The sequence below is a fragment of the Stegostoma tigrinum genome, chromosome 18 (assembly GCF_030684315.1).
Source record: "Stegostoma tigrinum isolate sSteTig4 chromosome 18, sSteTig4.hap1, whole genome shotgun sequence".
Classification (NCBI taxonomy): Eukaryota; Metazoa; Chordata; class Chondrichthyes; order Orectolobiformes; family Stegostomatidae; genus Stegostoma; species Stegostoma tigrinum.
The window spans coordinates 22939529-22960511 of record NC_081371.1 but is presented as its reverse complement, the minus strand read 5'-3'; the positions used below and the strand labels follow the sequence as shown (position 1 = coordinate 22960511).

The following is a 20983-nucleotide window of genomic DNA, read 5'->3' as shown; positions in this document are numbered from 1 at the left end:
TAAAGAGTAGGAAATCTCAAGTAATCAACTCACAAATTAAATCAAACACAATAAAGATGGCAGATAGGTTATGTGTTCCTGCTACAATATGTGGAAGCTGCTGGACAGCAAGGTGATCCAGAATAAACACATTTGTCATAAGAGTCTGTTGCTTAAGGAACTTCAGATCTGTGTTGAGAAGTTGGGAGTCTCAGCTGCAGACACAGTAGCTCAGTGGTTAGCGCTGCTGCCTCACAGCTCCAAGAACCTGGGCTCAGTTCCAGCCTCAGGTGACTGCTTGTGTGGGTTTGCTCTGGTTTCCTCCCACAGTCCAAAGATGTGCAAGTTAGCTGGACTGGCCATGCTCAATTACCCACAGGGTCCAGGGATGTGCAGACTTTGTGGATTAGCCATAAAAATTGCAGGGAGTAGGTAGGGGAGTGAGTCTGGATGAGATGCTCCTTGAAGGGATGGACTCAACAGGCCAAATGGTCTGCTCCCACCTGTAGGGATTCTATGACACTGCAACATAGCAGGGAAAGTTATGAGAAACCTAGCTTCAGGAAGTGGTCACACCTCTTAGACGTGGCAATTAAAATTAGGTCTGTATTAAGGTCAGAAGGGTGTAACTGCAGGTAAGACAGATGTGATACCCTAGGGGTTAGCATTGTTTCAGAGATAGTAGGAACTGCAGATGCTGGAGAACCTGAGATAACAAGGTGTAGAGCTAGATGAACACAGCAAGTCAAGCAGCATCAGAGGAGCAGGAAGGCTGATGTTTCGGGGGTTCTAGGCCTGCTAGCTTTCCTGCTCCTCTGATGCTGCTTGGCCTGCTGTGTTCATCCAGCTCTACACCTTGTTATCTCTATGATACCCTAGGGGCTTAGGTTTGAGGAGCTTTGGCCTCTGCAATTGTTCAACTGTTATGAGGTTCTTGTAAACTTTATGGATGGGTGTTGGAACTGCAGGGAGGATGAATGAAATAATCATGGCACCATAGTACAGGGAGCCATTCAAGTTGAGGAGGAGAAAGGAATGCTGTAGTGGTAGGGGACAGCCTATGTAAGAAAGCAGGAGTGGATTTCCAACAGGCCATCCTAACTGAACATATGGGTGAGGAGAAGTGCCGAAGGTACAAGATGTTATTTTTCTCGTCATGTCAGTTGAATCAGGAGTATTCTTTTGAGCCTTGCAGCAAACAGATAGGCCTCACCCACCATCCCACAATCTTGAGTGCAGGCTAATAAAGCTTTACCATATGAAAATTCCCACTGGTTCTAGGGCAGAGACTTGTTGACTACACGCCAAATAAATCAGAAGATGAAATTACTCTCAATGCTCAATTCTGCCAAGATTGAGGCACTTTGCTTCTCACATCAGCTTCTACCTCTCGAGACCCACAAGGTGAAATTGGAGCCACAATGTTCTCTAAGATAGTCCATCACTGGAAAAACTAGAGACAGTTCAAAGTGACAAAACTATCAATATCAGTCACTCCTACACTCAGACCCTAAGGTGTTCTTAGTTGCAACGATTAGGGGGGAAAAATAAAATAACATGGAAAGTTTAGAAATATATATATTAGTAGCTATTTCAAGTGCAAGTAGCTGCAATGTGCAGATGCTCAATGTGGAACACATTGGGGTACAGTATGTTGAATCAGGTCATTGTATACTTAGCATCAATACACCAGAATATTATTACACGATCAAGCTTCATAATTATGCATTTATATACACTATCTGGTGTTTAATGTAACATTGAGTTTGTTCTAAGAATCATTCAGGATTAACCACTATTATTTGGACTAGATAAGAAAGACAGCATGCAATTTTGTTGTTTATTTTCAATACATACTCTGGGCTTGAATGCAATTAACTTCAAAATCATTTCAACTGTGAACAGCCCGGTGAACAGCATATTAAGGACATCCATGGCTTGACTGAAGGTCTGTGACTGGCCATAGTGCTGAAAAGAAAGAAACAAAGAACTAGATAAAAATCCATGATTTCAGGAGGAGTTGATACTTCATTACAACATTACTACAGCAGTTAATTTTTGAATAAAATGTATTTGATTTATTTAGAATCTAATTTACACTAAGTGCTACTAATTTTAAAGCAGTAATATTACTCTTACGGGCAGATAGACTTTTCTCAGCAAAACTATTTTCCATTTGCCATTTCTTGGAATTATATCATCTTCGTTTCCATTTTGCATATAGAGTAAATTGAAAATAATGAATAGGCCTGTTGCTGAACAAGTAAACTTGTCCTTAAATTCAGTAAAAAATTAGTAATTAGAGACTTGTATCACATGCTTTGACTCTACAAATTTTTCAACAATGCCCTTCTTCAGCAAAAAGCAATAACATTTTTCCAAGCTAGTAAATGTTCGTAAACAGCTACATGAAACTTTTAAATAACACCTTAAAATTTTCAGTCCAGATACGTTGCTTTTTGTTAATTAAGACTTAGCATGTCATTAAAACTCACGCGACAGCACCAACCTAAAATTTTGCTTGCCACATTTATTGGTCAAATCATGGATTAGTAAAGCAATTTCATGACTTTAATGGATTTCAGTGCCAAATCTAGTGCGATACTAGCAGAGCAAAACTTATAAGAACAGAGAGTTTAAAAGCTGCAGTGAGCCATTCTACACTTCACACCCACTCTGCCATTCAACAAGATCATTCTGATGTGGTTGTGGGCTCAACTTCACTATCCTGTCTTTTGCCAATGTAGAAACTTATGGAAAAACAGACAAAATCAGTCAGGGACTTCTAGACTTACGCATTTAAGTATGTATATGTGAATTACAGAGGCTGAATTCTAAGTTGTGGCATAAAAACAGTGAGCTCTGAACTCTCACTGATAAACATCAACTTAGAAAAAAAGTCTCATTCATCAATCCAGTTGGTATATGGCCAATCAAAAAGAAATCCTCACCAGAGAGATGATGAAAGATACTAAATGAATTTAATCAAATCTAAATTGAGTTAGATTTATTTGAAGAAATATCATTTTGGGATGCAGGAAATGAATAATTTGAAACATACTGCAGTACGTTTGGAAGGCACAGGTTGTTTTGAACCTAGCTTATCAAAACTATCTTTTGTTTTTTTTCCTGAAAATTATGCCTGTTGTAGATTACCTACAGATTGATTGGTCGTTATGATTAGTCAAAAATCCCTTTCCAATTCCATTTTCTTGAATCAGGTGACTACTGGTGTAGTAGAAGGCAAACTGGATTAGGCAAACTATTTTGTCATGAAGTAATTCTTGTGCTCCAATGAGGGTGACTACATTATGCTGCTTTCACACATCTTATACATACAGGTCAGTTGGCTGGATGGCTGGCTTCTAACATGGAGTGATGCTAACAACATGGTTCGGTTTCTGCAAAGGCTGAAGTTACCATGAAGGACTCACCTTCTCAGCCTCTCTTGAGGTGTGATTATCCTCAGACTAAACCACCACCAGTTATCTCTCTCCCTCTCTCTAATGAGAGAGAGAGTAACCCCATGGTTTGGTAAGACTATGGCTATTCTAACTTGTTCACACACAATTTATATCAGTGACTTGAATGAGCAGAATGAAGGCATTGCAGTTACATTTGAAGATGCAACATTGATGTGTAGGAAATTTTACTGTGAAAAGGACTTAAAGGGGATGCAGATAAATGTGATAATAAAATGTGAGGCTGGATGAACACAGCAGGCCAAGCAGCATCTCAGGAGCACAAAAGCTGACGTTTCGGGCCTAGACCCTTCATCAGAGAGCCTCTCTGATGAAGGGTCTAGGCCCGAAACGTCAGCTTTTGTGCTCCTGAGATGCTGCTTGGCCTGCTGTGTTCATCCAGCCTCACATTTTATTATCTTGGAATCTCCAGCATCTGCAGTTCCCATTATCTCTGCAGATAAATGTGGACAGGTTAAGTGAATGGGGAAAGATTTAGCAGATGGAGTATAATGTGGGCAATTGTGAAGTTGTTCATGTTGGACATAAAGAATAAAAAACAAGCAGTATTACTTAAACAGTGAATGCCTGCAGGATTTCGAAATCCAGAGGGATCTAGATATACTATTACTTGAATCATGAAATGTATAATACAAATAGAGCAAATAATAAAGGTCAATGGAATTTCATTCCTTATTATGGAAAGACTTGAATGTTAAAGAAAGGATGTTGTACTTTGGTTATATATGGCATTTGTGAGACTACATCTTACATACTGTGTGCATTCCTTATTTAAGAATGTTATAAATACTGTAAATGAAGGTTGTTCAATGAGGTTTACTAATTTGATACTTGAAATTAATAGGTTGTCCTATGAAGAAAGGATAAACAGATTGGGCTTGTTTCCAGGGGAATTTAGATGAACGTGTGGCAGCAGGTTTGAAGTGTGTGAGGTCCTGAACAGACTTGACAAGGTGGACATGGTAAGGGTGTTTCCTCTTGTGGATGAGTCAGGAACCAGGCAACATTGTTTAAAAATTACAGGTTGCTCTTTCAGGACAGAGATGAGGGGAATATTCTTTTTTCTCTTAGACAGTTGTGAGACTTTGAAATACTAAGCCTTAGCTGGTGTTGAATATGGGGTCAGTGAATTTTTTTTAGGCAGACCTGGATAGATCTTTGGAAAAATTCAGCAGGTCTGGCAGCATCTGTGGAGAGAATTTAGAGTTAATGTTTCAGGTCCAGTGACTCTTCTTCAGAACGTAAGAGTCACTGGATCCGAAATGTTGACTCTGATTATTTCTCTCCACAAATGCTGCCAGATCTGCTGAACTTTTCCAGAAATTTCTATTTCTGTTTCAATATTATGTACCTGGCTGTATGACATTGCCTGAGAAAAGTATAAAGCAAAAATCAGTTAGAAAGAAATGCAAGTCCACAGCCAAATACATGTGCATTTTCCTGAATTTTTTTCCTATGATAGGAAAAGCTGTCAGGGTCCTTTAACGATGTGTATATTTCCTTGCCCAATTTTCCTCTTTGTGATGCATGCAGGACAGGCTTTATGCACAGGTGCTAAAATAAATCCTAACACCTCATAAATAAGTAGCAGATGAGAAACAAGTCAGAATTGTTTAGTTACATAAAATAATTTCTTTGAAGCACAGTTAAGAACATGAGCATGTATTTTTCAAAAGTCTGCACAGAGGACTTCTTATTCCATTTGCAGAAAATAAAAACACCAAATTAATGCTTTTTTTTCCCAACTGGAATACTTCTTGGAACTGTTCTCACTCTACTGATGTTACTTCGTCTAAAAAGCAACACAAATCCAGTCTAACCAAAGGTAACTAAATTCCAATTATTCACTTTGTCATACCTGCATTGCCAGGCAAATTGTGTTCAGCAGGATCAAGACAAACATCAGGTACTCGAAGTAGGTGGAATTTACCACATACCATACTTTATACTGGTAAGTATTCTTTGGAATATACCGCCGAAGAGGCCGAGCCTTTAAGGCATATTCCACACACTGGCGCTGTGAATGGCAGGAGAAAAAATGGTATTTTATATCACAATAAATATCATATTATATGCTTCAAAAAGGGCATGAGATACCTACTAACATTGCATAAACATAGTTTGTCTCAAATATTTTAGTACAGGTTGAAAATATTAATATTTTGTAATAACAAGTAAATTTTTAAGCAGAACCAGACTTGAACTTTAAATATTGTATTTTGTGTTAATTTCAACTGAATATATGCATGCAGATGGCATAAACCTAGGAGGCTATTCTAGTTTCAACTAAACCTCAAAAGGTGTACTGTTTAAAAATCAGGTCCCAGACTCAAGTTGTGAACTTTATTTTTACAAATGTGCAAGAGGGCCATAGAACCATCAAGATTTACAACACATTTAGAGACCGTGCACACACATAATTAAAGAGAACTATTGGATAGAACAGGATTTTTGTCCCAACTGGTCTGCTGATGTTTATGCTGTACAAAAGCTTCTCTACCAGGCTACTTCATCAGACACCATCTACAAAACCTTTTATCCCTTTCTCTGTCATATAATTATCTAGCTTTCCCTTAAAGGTATATTTGTTGTTCAGTCTAGTTATTCAGTTATTAAATTAATTGAGTTTATTCTTAAATTTTGTCACCCAGTTTTGAGCCCCCCACAAGGAAATGTCTGTTACTTCTAATATATCAAACTCCTTAATGACTCCTTAATTGTAATTAATCTAATGATTGTTAATCTTTTAGTTCTCATATTGCCCTTGGAAATTCTATTATAAATTCTTCAGTCCTTCTATATCCTTTTTGAACTACGTGCATTAGAACATTTTGTTACATTTATTCATGGGATAAAGACATCATCGGCACAGACAGCATTTATTGTCAAGCTGAGCCATCTTCTTGAACTGCTGCAATTGTTGTGGTGTAGGTATACTGCTAGATGGATTAAATTCCAGGACTTCTACTTAGTGACGTGAAGGAAATGAAATATATATTCTAAATCAGGATGGTGTGGGACTCAGAAAAAAAATTGCAAATTGCAAACATTCCCATGTTCCCACTACCCTTGTTCTTCAGGGGAAGAATTCACTTGTTTGGAAGATATCGTTGAAGGAGGGTCACATATTGGTGCTGTTCAACTTGTAGCTGGTATAACAATAACATCACTGTATGCCCAAAGTGAAAGAGTGAATGGTTAAAATGGTGGCTGAGGTGCAAATTGAACAGCTTTCGTTACCCTTGACAGTACTGAGATTTATGAAATATGCTGGAATGGCACAGATGCATGCAAGTGGAACTTATTCCATCATACTCCTAACACGTGTCTTGTTAATCATGGATAGACCTTAGAGTCTGGAGGTGAACTACATGCCACAAAATGCCTAGTCTCCGTCCTGGTAATGCAACTCAAGTAGGTACATGGCTGGTCTAGTCAATGGCCTCATTTTGGTCCCATAATTTTCAGGAAAAAATGGTTGAGTTGGCACTTTTGCAAAATGTTAACCCTGCTGTAACTGAAAATGGTTAGAAGAAGTTAAGAAGAGAAAAATAAACTTACAATGCAAAACCTACTTTTATGTGTCACAGAGAGACATGCACAATCAGATAATGGTTCTCATCCAGAAGATAACAAAGGTCTTGACAAAGTATTGTGAAAATGTAAATTGGACATTGGTCAGAAGAAAAGCTTTGAACCACAGATGGCAGACAAGCTCTCTCTGAACTGCCAATTCCTTAGGTGAAAGAAGACTTAATTTTCGCAGAGATGACCTTGTAACAGTAGACATTTTAGCTTGCCACCTAAGTATGATTCAAAAGAGGCAAGATGTCTAGCCAAAGGTAGATTACATCTTAACAATCCAGGAAGAATCAAGGCTCAATGGACCAGAAGGCCCAAGTTCAAGCACTAAAGGGTATGTAACAACATCTCAAGAGCGTGTAATCACATCTCTGAACAGTTTGATTTAAAAAAAAACTCCAGGAAGAAACATTGCTTCAGGCAGACACTGCAATAATGCTCCAGGGAATTGCAGCCAAAGCAAAATCCACAGTGCCGCAGAGATAGTAAGACCTAGCCGATGCTGGAGAATCTGAGATAACAAGGTGTAGAGCTGGATGAACACAGCAGGCCAGGCAGCATCAGAGGAGCAGGAAAGCTAATGTTTCGGGTCTGACCCTTCTTCAGAAATGGGAGAGGGGAAGGGGAGTCTGAAATAAATAGAGAGAGGGAAGAAGCTGGATGGAAGGTGGATAAAAGAGCAGACAGGTAGAGAGGAGATGGACAGGCCAAGGAGGCGGGGATGGAGCCAGTAAAGGTGAGTGTAGGTGGGGAGTTAGGATGGGAGTTGTCAGTCAAGGGAAGACGGTCAGGTCAAGGAGGCGGGAATGAGCAGTTCTTCTAAGGATGCCTACCTTGAAGAAGTTATCCTCCTCCCTCCGTAAAGACCTCAGTGGATCTCTCTCCCACTGCAACCTTCTGGTAATCTCTTCGGCCTTGAAACTGCTCATCACTGCCTCCTTGACCTGTCTGCCTTCCCTTGACTGACCAACCCCCATCCTAATGTTTTGGATATTTTGGGTTTTGGGGAAGGGAACCAGCTAGTGGCTGTGGTAAATGCTGTACTAATGACATAGGTAAGAAGAGGGATGAGGTCCTAAAGGCTGAATTTAGGAAGCTGAATTTAGCCAGATTGAAAATAGGACCTCTGGATTGCAATCCATGCCACATGCTAGTGAGGTTTAGAATGATCAGATTAGGCAGTTTAATACATGACTGGAGGAGTGGTGTAGGAGGGAGGATTTTGGATTTCTGAATAATTGGGACCATTTCTGAGGAACGTGGGACTGTTCAAGAGGGATTGTCTTCACCCAAATAGTGGCATGTGCAATATTCTTGTAGGTGGTTTTGCTAGCACTGTTGGGTGGACTTTAAACTAGTTTGGCAGAGGGATGGGAACCTAAGGAAAGGCTTTGAGCTAGCTACAGTGGGTGAGGGCTTAAGGAAAAGAAGAGTCAAGATAGTAAATAAAAAGTAAGGATAGATGAACTGTGCAGCACTAAGATGAGTGGAAACCAGATAGTGACAGAAAAGGAGAATATGTTTTAAAAAAAAGGTTCTTCTGGTAAAGGTGTTGATTCAAAAAGAAGGTATCTACGGTTTTGGAGTAGATTTGTAGCTTGGGTTGTGGGTATTGTGGTTGGTTGGCTCGCCAAGCTGGTTTCTTGTATCGCAGACATTTCATTACCATACTGGTAACATCCTCAGTGCAGCCTCCGATGAAGCTTCAGTATATACTCCCGCCTGGTTTTTAAACTTTGGAGCCCACAGAGCTGGATTGCCTCACTTCCAGTTTTCCTGCATAGTAGAATGTATACAGGGTCGAGTTCAATGTGTTTATTAATTGCATGTTTTGTGGAGTGCCAGACTTCTAGGAATTCTCGTGCCTGTCTCTGCCTAGCTTGTCCCAGGATTTTGGTGTTGTCCCAGTCGAATTGGTGGCTCTCCTTGTCCATATGGATTGAGATGAGTGAGTATTGGTCATGTATTTTTATAGCCAGTTGGTGTTCATGTACTCTTGTTAGCTTCCTTCCTGTTTGTCCAATGTAGTGTCTCTCACAGTCTCTGCAGGGGATTTTGTAGATGACATTGGTCCTGTCCATGGTGGGGAGTGGGTCTTTAGTTTGGGTGAGCAGTTGTCTTAGGGTTGACGTGTGCAACTCTGATGCCCAGTGGTCGTAAGAGTCTAGTGGTGAGATCTGATGTGTTCCTGATGTATGGTACTGCATTAAGTGTCTCAGGGCATGTAGTATCTTCCTGACGTTGTTCGTGTAGACATCTTCTGACTCAGTTTTTTGGATATCCATTATCCTTGAAAACCTGGAAGAAGCAGTCTTCTTCCTCTTGGCGTAGTTCTGTGTTGCCGCAGTGTGTTTTTGCCCATTTAAATAGTGCTCACATGCAGCTTCATTTGTGTGTGCTGGGATGGTTGCTGTTGAAGTTCAGTACTTGGTCCGTGTGTGTGGATTTTCTGTGTACTTTCATTTGCAGTTCTCCATTTGTCTTGCGCTCTACCATGACATCCAGGAATGAGAGCTGTTTGATCTTCTCCTCCTCTCTGGTGAATTTTATCCTGGTAAGGGTGTTGTTTATAAGTTTGTGCATCTCCTCTAATTTGGACGAAGGTGTCGTCCACATAGCGCATAGGGATAAAGAAGGTATAAAAACTCTTAAGGGCACATTACCTGAAATGGCACATTACAGCATTTGAAATAAGGTAAATGAGTTGACGGCATGATCATTGCAATTGGTATGATTTAATGGACACTACAGAGACATGGCTGCAGGGTGTTACAACTGGGAGTTAAATGTCCGGGGTATCAGACTATTTGAAGGATAGACAGGATGGAAAGGGAGGTGATTTTGCTCTGATATTTAAGGATGACATTAGGGTGGTAGAGATGATACAGGTTCTATGGAGATAAGGCTTGAATCAATGTGAGTGGAAATTAGAAACAGTAAGGGGAAATGTCACTGATAGGTGTAGTCTGTAGGCCACCAAATAATATCATGATGGGGCAGGCAGCAAACAAAAAATAACTAATGCATGTAAAAATGGTATGGCAATTATCATGGGGAGTTTAATCTGCATATTGATTGGTCAAGGAAGACTTGGGTAGGAGTTCACACTAAGTATCTGTGATAATTTTCTCAACAGTATGTAATGGAATCTACAAGGAAGCAAGCCATCCTAGATTTTGTCCTGTGTAATGAGGCAGGAATAATTAATGATCTCATAGTTAGGGCTCTTCTCAGAAGGAGAGATTATAGTATGGTTGAATTTAAATTGCAGATGCAGGGTGAGAAGTTAAATCCAATACCCCAGTGTCTTGTGCTCAAACAAAGGAGACTACAATGGGATGAGGGAGGAGTTGTCTTAGATAGGCTGGAAGCAAAGACTATGTGGTGAGACAATTGAGGAAGAGTGGAGGACTTTCAAAGTGATTTTTCACAGTGCTCAGCAACAGTATAGACCAGTGGAAAGGAAGCACTGTAGGAAAAGGGATAATCAGCCATAGATAACTCATGAAATAAACAAGGGTATCAAATTGAAAGCCAATGCATAAAAAGTGGCAAAAAATTAGGGGAAAATCAGAGGATTGGGAAATCTTTAAAGGTCAACAGAAAGCCATGAAGCTATAAAGAAAGGTAAGACAGATTATGAAAGTAAACTAGTTCATAATATAAAAACAGATAGCAAACGGTTCTACAAATAAATAAAAATAAAAAAGAGTGGCTAAGGTAGGGGTGGCACAGTGGCACATGGGTTAGCACTATTACCTTACAGTGTCAGGGATCTGGGTTCAATTGCAGCCTTAGGCGACTGTCTGTGTGGAATCTGTATATTCTCCCTATGTCTTCGTAGGCTTCTTCTGGGTGCTTCAATTTCCTCCCACAATCCAAAGATATGCAGATTAGGTGGGTTAGTTATGGTAAAATACAGAGATAGGGTAGAGGGTGGGTCTGGATGGGATGTTTTTCAGACACTCAGTGTGTGCACAATGGGCCAAATGGCCTGCTTCCACACTGTAGAGATTCTGTGATTCTCTAAAACATTAATTCTTTATAGGTTGAGAAGGGGGATTTACAGTCGGTCTTCAGTTACTAGTGGTGTACCGCAAGGGTCGGTGTTGGGTCCACTGTTGTTTGTCATTTTTATAAATGACCTGGATGAGGGCATAGAAGGATGGGTTAGTAAATGTGCAGATGACACTAAGGTTGGTGGAGTTGTGGATAGTGACGAAGGATGCTGTAGGTTGCAGAGAGACATAGATAAGCTGCAAAGCTGGGCTGAGAGGTGGCAAATGGAGTTTAATGCAGACAAGTGTGAGGTGATGCACTTCGGTAGGAGTAACCAGAAGGCAAAGTACTGGGCTAATGGTAAGATTCTTGGTAGTGTAGATGAGCAGAGAGATCTCGGTGTCCATGTACATAGATCCTTGAAAGTTGCCACCCAGGTTGACAGGGCTGTTAAGAAGGCATACAGTGTTTTAGCTTTTATTAATAGAGGGGTCGTGTTCCGGAACCAAGAGGTTATGCTGCAGCTGTACAAAATTCTGGTGCGGCCGACTTGGAGTATTGCGTACAGTTCTGGTCACCGCATTATAAGAAGGATGTGGAAGCTTTGGAAAGAGTGCAGAGGAGATTTACTAGGATGTTGCCTGGTATGGAGGGAAGGTCTTACGAGGAAAGGCTGAGGGACTTGAGGCTGTTTTTGTTAGAGAGAAGAAGGTTGAGAGGTGACTTAATTGAAACATATAAAATAATCAGAGGGTTAGATAGGGTGGATAGGGAGAGCCTTTTTCCTAGGATGGTGACGGCGAGCACGAGGGGGCATAGCTTTAAATTGAGGGGTGAAAGATATAGGACAGATGTCAGAGGTAGTTTCTTTACTGAGAGAGTAGTAAGGGAATGGAACGCTTTGCCTGCAACGGTAGTAGATTCGCCAACTTTAGGTACATTTAAGTCGTCATTGGACAAGCATATGAACGTACATGGAATAGTGTAGGTTAGATGGGCTTCAGATTGGTAAGACAGGTCAGCACAACATCGAGGGCCGAAGGGCCTGTACTGTGCTGTAATTTCTATGTTCACAGTGGAAAACACAAATAACATGCCAATAATTGATGACAACGAGTCTATGGCAGGCAAGGACTAAAGAGGTAGGGTTGGGCAAACTAATGTGTTAAAAAGTAAACAAGTCTCCAGGCCCTGATAGAATGCATGTTAAGGTACTAGAAGAGATGACGGGGGAAGTAGCAAATGCACTCGTGGTAATTTACCAAAATTCACTGGACTCTCGGGCAGTTCTGGCAGATTGGAAAACAGCAAATGTGATGCCATTGTTTAAAAAGGGAGGTGGACAAAAGGAGGGTTACCTTAACTAGTGTAGTGGAGAAAATGCTTGAATCGATCATTCAAGAGGAATTAGCGAAACATCTGCATAGCAATTTTCCATCAGGCTGATGCAGCATGGGTTCATGAAAGGCAGGTCAAGTCTAATTAATTTACTCGAATTCTTTGAGGACATTATGAGCAGGGTGGGCAATGGGGAATTGGGGGTGTGGTGTTTTTGGATTTCCAAATTGGCATTCAACAAGGTGCCGCACTAAAGGCTGCTGCATGAGTTGCACAGCGTTTCAGGTAACGAATTAGCATGGGCAGAGAAATGGTGGACTAACAGAAAGCAAACAATGGGGATAAATAGTTTCTTTCCTGTTTGGAGGTGAATGGTTCGTGATGTACCTCAGGGATCACTGTTGGTATGCAATCGTTTACAAATTACATAAGTGATTTGGAGTTGGGGAACAAATGTAATGTGTCAAGGTTTGAAGATGATACTAAGATGAGTGGTACAGCAAAGCATGCAAAGGACACAAAGTCTGCATAGGGATGTAGACAGGTTAAGTGAGTGGGCAAGGGTCTGGCAGATGGAGTACAATGTTGGTAAATCTGAGGTCATCCATTTTGGTAGGAAAAGCAGCAAAACAGACTATTATTTAAATGGTGAAAAATTGCAGCATGCTACTGTGCAGAGGGACCTCGGTGTCCTTATGCGTGAATCACAAAAAGTTGGTTTTTAGATTGTGGTGACTGGAACTAGGTGGACTTTGTTGACTCTGAGGTCTTCGATTGGGCTTGTTAACCCAAGCCAATCAGGAAGCCTTGACTGACCAATATAAACAAGGGATTCAGCCCCATGCTCCTTAACTTTGGGCACCCAGTGTGGAAGGGAGCAGGCAGTGTGGAGGATCTCCTTGTGGGTACGTTCATGGGCCTGGCCAAGCTAGCCACTAACAGCCCAGGCAGCAGGCCGTGGAAGTGGTCGTTATGGCCGACTGCCTGCTCTTCTTCTGTGTTTATGTTATAACCCAAGTCACCTTGGAGAGGCAGCATGTGGTGTTCACCAACACTCTCGATGTCTTTTGTGAGAGGTGGGTGCTGTGGAGTGTGGAATGCTTTATTTTCTCCTTCAACTCTATTTTGATTTGATCCCAACTCTCCCCTTCACTATTTTCATGTAAGCATTGCTCGTTCCAAGCTTTGCTTGATACTGCTTCACTGGTCATGCCAGCACAAGTAAATAAAGTGTGACTTGGTGATGAGATACTGGTCTCCATGCAGTTATTTCAGTGGCACAGGAGGAAACAGTACATGCCTGAAGAACATTTGCTCACAATAGCCACCTTAGGGTTGGGATAAGCATTTCTGGTGTCATGCCTTTATTTGGAAAGCTTGACTTGTTTGATTTGCTGTTGAAGACTGGGCCCAGCATGCTGAAAGAATGTTTTAGAGATAGAGGGAACTGCAGATGCTGGAGAATCTGAGATAACAAGGTGTAGAGCTCGATGAACACAACAGGCCAAGCAGCATCAGAGGAGCAGAAAAGCTGATGTTTCAGGCCTGGAACCTTCTTCAGAAATGAATGTTTTCCAGGGTAATGATATTGGGGCAGATGAAAAGCAACAAAATAATCCTTATGACTGCTTGCAGAACTGCAGCATTTTCAGTTATAAGGATCTTAACTTTTCCAGAGGCACCAGACACAAAGTTTATGGAGTGAGTTGGTTAAGGAATATTATGACCACAAACCTCCTCTAATCCTGAGATGCTATTGGCTGTTAGAGAGCCAGGGTAGTCCATGTTGGGATTTTTGATGAGGTTAAGACAACTGGCGGAGGCATGTGATTTTGGGTTAACACTGAATAAGATGCTGAGAGACTGTTTGGTAGGTGGGATTCATGACATAACCAGGCGAAAACACCTGTCAGCTGAACACTTTGTCACTAGAAAATGTGACAAGTAGAGCATGGGAACTTTGTGGCATCCCAATGTAAGTAGACACCCTCACTTATCCAACTGAGCTTAGGGAACATCATTTGAGTGTAGGCACTCACAGAGACTCACGCAGGGCATATCCTGAGCAGAAAGAGCCCACGCTAGCCCAAAGTAGAACCCCACAACCATGTCGAGCCTCAGCCAAGTGGCAAAAAAGTTCGGCAGGAAATTGGCTGGCAAGCCATGGTATTTGTTGCCAGTATGTGGACTCAAGACAGCAGAGGAGTCCTACAAGGCCTGACCTGAGTATGAAAACTCATAGGCTGGTATCCGGGAGAGTGCACTCTTGGAAAATGCCCCCACATGTGAGTTGGATTAATTAAACTTAGCGACATCCTAATTGGAACCAATTAAAATTAATGTTTGTTTAAATGGTCACCCAGTTCCCATGTGGGATCAATACTGACACAGTTGTATCAATGGTTGCAGAACCATCTTTACCAAGATTCATCCAGGCCTCCTACACTTTGCACAAGACTCGACTGAGGACATACACTAGGGAACTGTTGCAAATTAAGGGCTCAGTTCTGACCTCCCACGAGAAGCAGTTGGTGCCATTACCACTGATGCTAGTGAGAGACTCAGGCCCAAAGCTATTGTGGCAGGATTGGTTGAGAAAGGTTCCCCCTAATTGCTCAACATTTTTCAATTGGAAAATGGCTGCCTCACTGAATCCTAATGAAATATCCAGATGTATACCACAATTAATATCCATAAGTGTTCATATCAGTATACAAGGCTGCCATTTGGGGTATCATCAACCTGCACCCTTTTCCAGTGGACCATGGAAAACACTTTAAAAGGGCTGTCCCAGTTTGCCATCTATCTGAATAATGTGTGTATAACCAGGAAGACCAATCAAGAGCACTTGGAGAACTTGGGGATAGTGGTTAAATGTTTCTCCCAGGCACGTGTATGCCTTCGAAGGGAAACTATATATGTTCTCGGCAACCCATGTGACCTACATGTTACAATAACATGTCAACAATAACAAAGTGCGGAGCTGGATGAACACAGCAGGCCAAGCAGAATCTTAGGAGTCCAAAAGCTGATGTTTCGGGCCTAGACCCTTCATCAGAAAAGGGGGAGGGGGAAGAGGGTTCTGAAATAAATAGGGAGAGACGGGGAGGCCGATGCCACCCAAAGGTTGCAGGAACAGCAACTCATATTCTGCTTAGGAACCCTGCAGCCCAATGGTATCAATGTGGATTTCACAAGCTTCAAAATCTCCCCTTTCCCCACTGCATCCCAAAACCAGCCCAGCTCATCCCTGCCTCCCTAACCTGTTCTTCCTCTCACCTATCCCCTCCACCCGCCTCAAGCCGCACCTCCATTCCCTACCTCCTGACCTCATTCCGCAACCCCCCCCCCCGCCAACGAGCTGTCCGACCTCCCTGGACTGACCTATCCCCTCCCTACCTCCCCACTTATACTCACCTCTACAGGGTCCATCCCCGCGCCCTTAACTTGTTTGTCTCCTCTCCACCTATCTTCTCCTCTATCTATCTTTGATCTGCCTCCCCCTCTCTCCGCATCTATTTCAGAACCCTCCCCTTTTCTGATGAAGGGTCTAGGCCCGAAACATCAGCTTTTGTACTCCTAAGATGCTGCTTGGCCTGCTGTGTTCATCCAGCTCCACACTTTGTTATCTCGGATTCTCCAGCATCTGCAGTTCCCGTTCTCTCTGATACAGAGTCAACAATGGGTTACAGCCATTGAAAGATAGAGTGAGGGTGATCAAAGGAGCCCTTGCTCCCATGTCTGTACTGCAGCTTAGGTCCTTCCTTGGGTTAGTAAATTATTACAGAAAATTCGTATATAACCTGACCTCCAACTTGGTACCTTTACATCTGCTATTGAAGATGGGTCAGCCTTTGAAATTGTGGCATAACCAAGCAGTAGCCTATAAGGAAGTGAAAAAGCAGCAATCATCATCTAAGGTATTGGCCCAGTTTGTTTCAAAGTGAGAAGTGGTGCTGACATGTGATGGCTCCCTGTATGCTACTGGTGTAGAGTTGGCTCACCAGTGGACCAATGGAGAGGAATGCTCAATAGTGTATACTTCCTGATTTTGGCTGATGCTGAACGCAAGTGTGCTCAGGATAGAGAAGGAAAATTAGGCGGTCATCTTTGGTGTTGAGAAGTTCCACCAGTACCTTTATGGATGGGAATTTGTCATTGTAACAGATCACAAATCCCTGCTAGGACTACTGAAGGAAGGCAAGGTGGTGCCGCCCAGAGCTTCCAGGAAAATTCAGCATTGGGCCCTTATTCTCAGTGTGTACAAGTACAAATTAGAACACCATCCTGGAAGCCAAGTGGCTAATGCAGATGCCCTGAGCCGCCTCCCACTGGCAGTGCTCCACTGGTATCGTATAGTGAACTACACAGTAAATGGAAAAGCCCTGGGGAAAATTGATGCACAGAAAGATCTGGGTGTTTAGGTCCATTGTAGCCTGAAGGTGGCAGCGCAGGTTGACAGAGTGGTCAAGAAGGCATACAGCATGCTTTCATTCATCGGACGGGGCATTGAGTACAAGAGCTGGCAGGTCATGTTACAGTTGTATAGGACTTTGGTTCAACCACATTTGGAATACTGTGTACAGCTCTGGTTGTCACATTGCCAAAAGGATGTGGATGCGTTGGAGAGGGTGCAGAGGAGGTTCACCAGAATGTTGCCTGGTATGGAGGGTGCTAGCTATGAAGACAGGTTGAGTAGAACATAGAACATAGAACAGTACAGCACAGAACAGGCCCTTCAGCCCACGATGTTGTGCCGACCATTGATCCTCATGTATGCACCCTCAAATTTCTGTGACCATATGCATGTCCAGCAGTCTCTTAAATGTCCCCAATGACCTTGCTTCCACAACTGCTGCTGGCAACGCATTCCACGCTCTCACAACTCTCTGTGTAAAGAACCCGCCTCTGACATCCCCTCTATACTTTCCTCCAACCAGCTTAAAACTATGACCCCTCATGTTAGCCATTTCTGCCCTGGGAAATAGTCTCTGGCTATCAACTCTATCTATGCCTCTCGTTATCTTGTATACCTCAATTAGGTCCCCTCTCCTCCTCCTTTTCTCCAATGAACAAAGTCTGAGCTCAGTCAACCTCTCTTCATAAGATAAGCCCTCCAGTCCAGGCAGCATCCTGGTAAACCTCCTCTGAACTCTCTCTAAAGCATCCACATCTTTCCTATAATAGGGTGACCAGAACTAGATGCAGTATTCCAAGTGCGGTCTAACCAAAGTTTTATAGAGCTGCAACAAGATCTCACAACTCTTAAACTCAATCCCCCTGCTAATGAAAGCCAAAACACCATATGCTTTCTTAGCAACCTTGTCCACTTGGGTGGCCATTTTAAGGGATCTATGTATCTGCACACCAAGATCCCTCTGTTCCTCCACACTGCCAAGAATCCTATCCTTAATCCTGTACTTAGCTTTCAAATTCGACCTTCCAAAATGCATCACTTCACATTTATTCAGGGTGAACTCCATCTGCCACCTCTCAGCCCATCTCTGCATCCTGTCAATGTCCTGCTGCAGCCTACAACAGCCCTCTATACTGTCAACGACACCTCCAACCTTCGTGTCGTCTGAAAACTTGCTGACCCATCCTTCAATCCCCTCATCCAAGTCATTAATAAAAATTACAAACAGTAGAGGCCCAAGGACAGAGCCCTGTGGAACACCACTCACCACTGACTTCCAGGCAGAATGTTTTCCTTCTACTACCACTCGCTGTCTTCTGTTGGCCAGCCAATTCTGTATCCAAGCAGCTAAGTTCCCCTGTATCCCATTCCTCCTGACCTTCTGAATGAGCCTACCATGGAGAACCTTATCAAATGCCTTGCTGAAGTCCATATACACCACATCCACAGCTCGACCCTCATCAACTTTTCTAGTCACATCCTCACAGAACTCGATAAGGTTTGTGAGGCATGACCTGCCCCTCACAAAGCCGTGTTGACTGCATTTAATCAAGCCATGCTCTTCCAGATGGTCATAAATCCTATCCCTCAGAATCCTTTCTAACACCTTGCAGACGACAGACGTGAGACTTACTGGTCTGTAATTGCCGGGGATTTCCCTATTTCCTTTCTTGAAGAGTAGATTAGGATTATTTATATTAGTAAGATGGAGGTTGAGGGGGGACCTGATTCAGGTCTACAAAATCATGAGAGGTATAGACAGGATGGATAGCAAGAAGCTTTTTCCCCAGAGTGGGGGACTCAATACCTAGGGGTCATGATTTCAAGGTGAGAAGGGAAAAGTTTAAGGGAGATACGCATAGAAAGTTCTTTATGCAGAGGGTGGTGGATGCCTGGAGCATGTTGCCAGCAGAGGTGGTAAAGACGAGCATGATAGCGTCATTTAAGATGTGTCTAGACAGATACGTGAATGGGCAGGGAGCAGAGGGAAAATAGGTGACAAGTTTAGATAGAGGATCTGGATTGGCGCAGGCCTGGAGGGCTGAAGAGCCTGTTCCTGTGCTGTCAATTTCTTTGTTCTTTGTTGTTCTTTGTCGGTGGTGCCTCCCCAGAGAATTCATGTTTGTTTTAAATTTCTTGGACACCCTTCCAATCGTCACTGACAACATTCAACTGTGAACACTAAAAAATCCTGTCCTAGCAAAACTAAAACAGCTGGTAGTAATGGCGGAGGCAGAAAGGCCATTGCAACCAGGACTGAAACCTTTCTGGACCCGGCAATACCAGATCACTATTGATCACTATATTACTTCAGGGAGCAACAATGGTTGTCCTGAGTAAAGGCTGCTGGATACTGGCTGAACTTCACCAGGGTCATCCAGGGATTTCCAAGATGAAGATGTTAGCAAGAATCAATATCTGGTGGCCAGAGTTGGATGCTGATATAGCTGCATTGGTGGGGCAGTGCTCAAAGTGCCAACAAGGACAAAAATTGCGACCAGCAGTAGCCTCACATTCATGGGAATAGCTGGGTGAACCCTAGACTCGGTTACATGTCAACTATGCCGATCTTTTCACAGGGTTGATGTTCCTAGTCAATTTGTTATCCCATTAAAGTGTTTGGACATGCATAAAGTCCATTCAGCAAACTTGAGGATGACAACTGAGAAGCTTTCAGCATCTTTCATGAAACACGGACTCTGGAAGTATTGCTCGTGGATAATGTGACGTCAGTTACCAGCAAGGAATTTGAGTATTTCCTGAAGTTGATTGGCATTTGAACACATAAAGACAGCTCCATACCATCGATTATCCAGTGGTCTGGCAGAAAGAGTGGTCCAAATGTTGACGGCAAGCTTAAAGAAGTAGCATACAGCGTCACTCAATGCCAAACTGACCTGGTTCCCATTTGATTATAGGACCACCCTGCATGCAACAACAGGGATAGCTACAGCAGAGTTGCTGATGGGGAGCAGACTCTGCACGAGGTGAAACCGGATATTCACAGACCTGTGGGGAAAGAGGGAAATGGCAGCAGGAATGCTGGCCCCATACCTTCTCTCAGTGAGAGAGACAACTTAATTCGGGAGACAAAGTTTGGTGCTGGAATCATGGAAATGGCCTTGTATGGAAAGGAGGTGAAATGGATGCGAGGTCAGGTCCTATGACTTACAAAGTTTGGGTAGGTGAGGCATTCCTGAACAAACATGCAGATCATTTGAAAGATGTTACCTTGCAAATGGAGCAGGAGCAAAATATACCTTGCCCCTCAAAACAGCCAGAAGGCCTGTCAGAACCCGTAGGTTTTCCTTCTCTGTCTAGTGTCAAGGAAAGTTTGGAGTCCAAGATGGATGCAGCCTTGATACTATTGCTGCCAGAACAAGAGTAAGAAACCTTCCCGAGATGCTCCATACGCAAGAGACAGGCTAGGATTTGTTACACACCACTCATGTCAGAATCCGAATCAGAAGAACCAGACCTGGAGTGAAAATGTTGCAGAAAAAGCTACAAGAGAAAGACCAGGACTATGTCCTTGGACTTAGGGAGGACGGATGTGGTGATTGGAACCAAGCTGACCTTGTTGACTACAAGGTTCTTCCTATCAGGAAGCCCTGGCCGACCAATATAATCAGGGGATTTAGAATCTCTTTAGTTCAGGGACTGACTATGAACTGACTGGTCACAGACAATGTACTGTGCATGAGTAAATAAAGGGTGACTTGGTGACGGGATACCAGTCTCTGTGCAGTTATTTCACAGATGCAACAGGTAATTAGAAGGCAAGTTGAATATTCTCCTTCATCACTGGATGGATGGAGCTTAAAAACAGGAGTTAAAAACAGGAATGTTATGTTGCAGTTGAATAGGGTGCTGGTGAGGCCATAGCTTGAGTATACTTTTTGTCTTCTTACTGAGGAAGGATAAAGTCATAAATCACACACATCAGGTTATTGTCCAACAAGTTTATTTGAAATCACAAGCTTTTGGAGCATAGCCTCTCACTTGACATGTCGAATGGGGCTATGCTTGAAAATGTGTGATTTCAGATAAACCTGTTGGACTGTAACCTGGAAGGGCTGCAGAGGAGGTTCACTAGATTGAATCCAGAGTTGAGAGCATTGGCTTTTGAGGAAAGGTTGAGTAGACTGCGACTATACTCATTGGAATTTAGAAGAATGGAGGGTGT

At 42.6% G+C, this 20983-nt stretch overlaps 1 protein-coding gene across 16 annotated transcripts in view; it reads right to left on the bottom strand.

Moving 5' to 3' along the window:
- The window catches only part of LOC125460699 (voltage-dependent L-type calcium channel subunit alpha-1C-like), an 814036-nt gene that overhangs the window by 194644 nt on the left and 598409 nt on the right, over window positions 1–20983 (bottom strand). For all 16 annotated transcript variants that reach the window (XM_048548420.2, XM_048548421.2, XM_048548422.2 and 13 more), the window contains 2 exons: window positions 5320–5478; window positions 1837–1947 (listed from right to left, as the gene is read on the bottom strand). In XM_048548420.2, the coding sequence (XP_048404377.1) occupies window positions 1837–1947; window positions 5320–5478 (270 nt within the window). The remainder of the gene's footprint in view (window positions 1–1836; window positions 1948–5319; window positions 5479–20983) is intronic.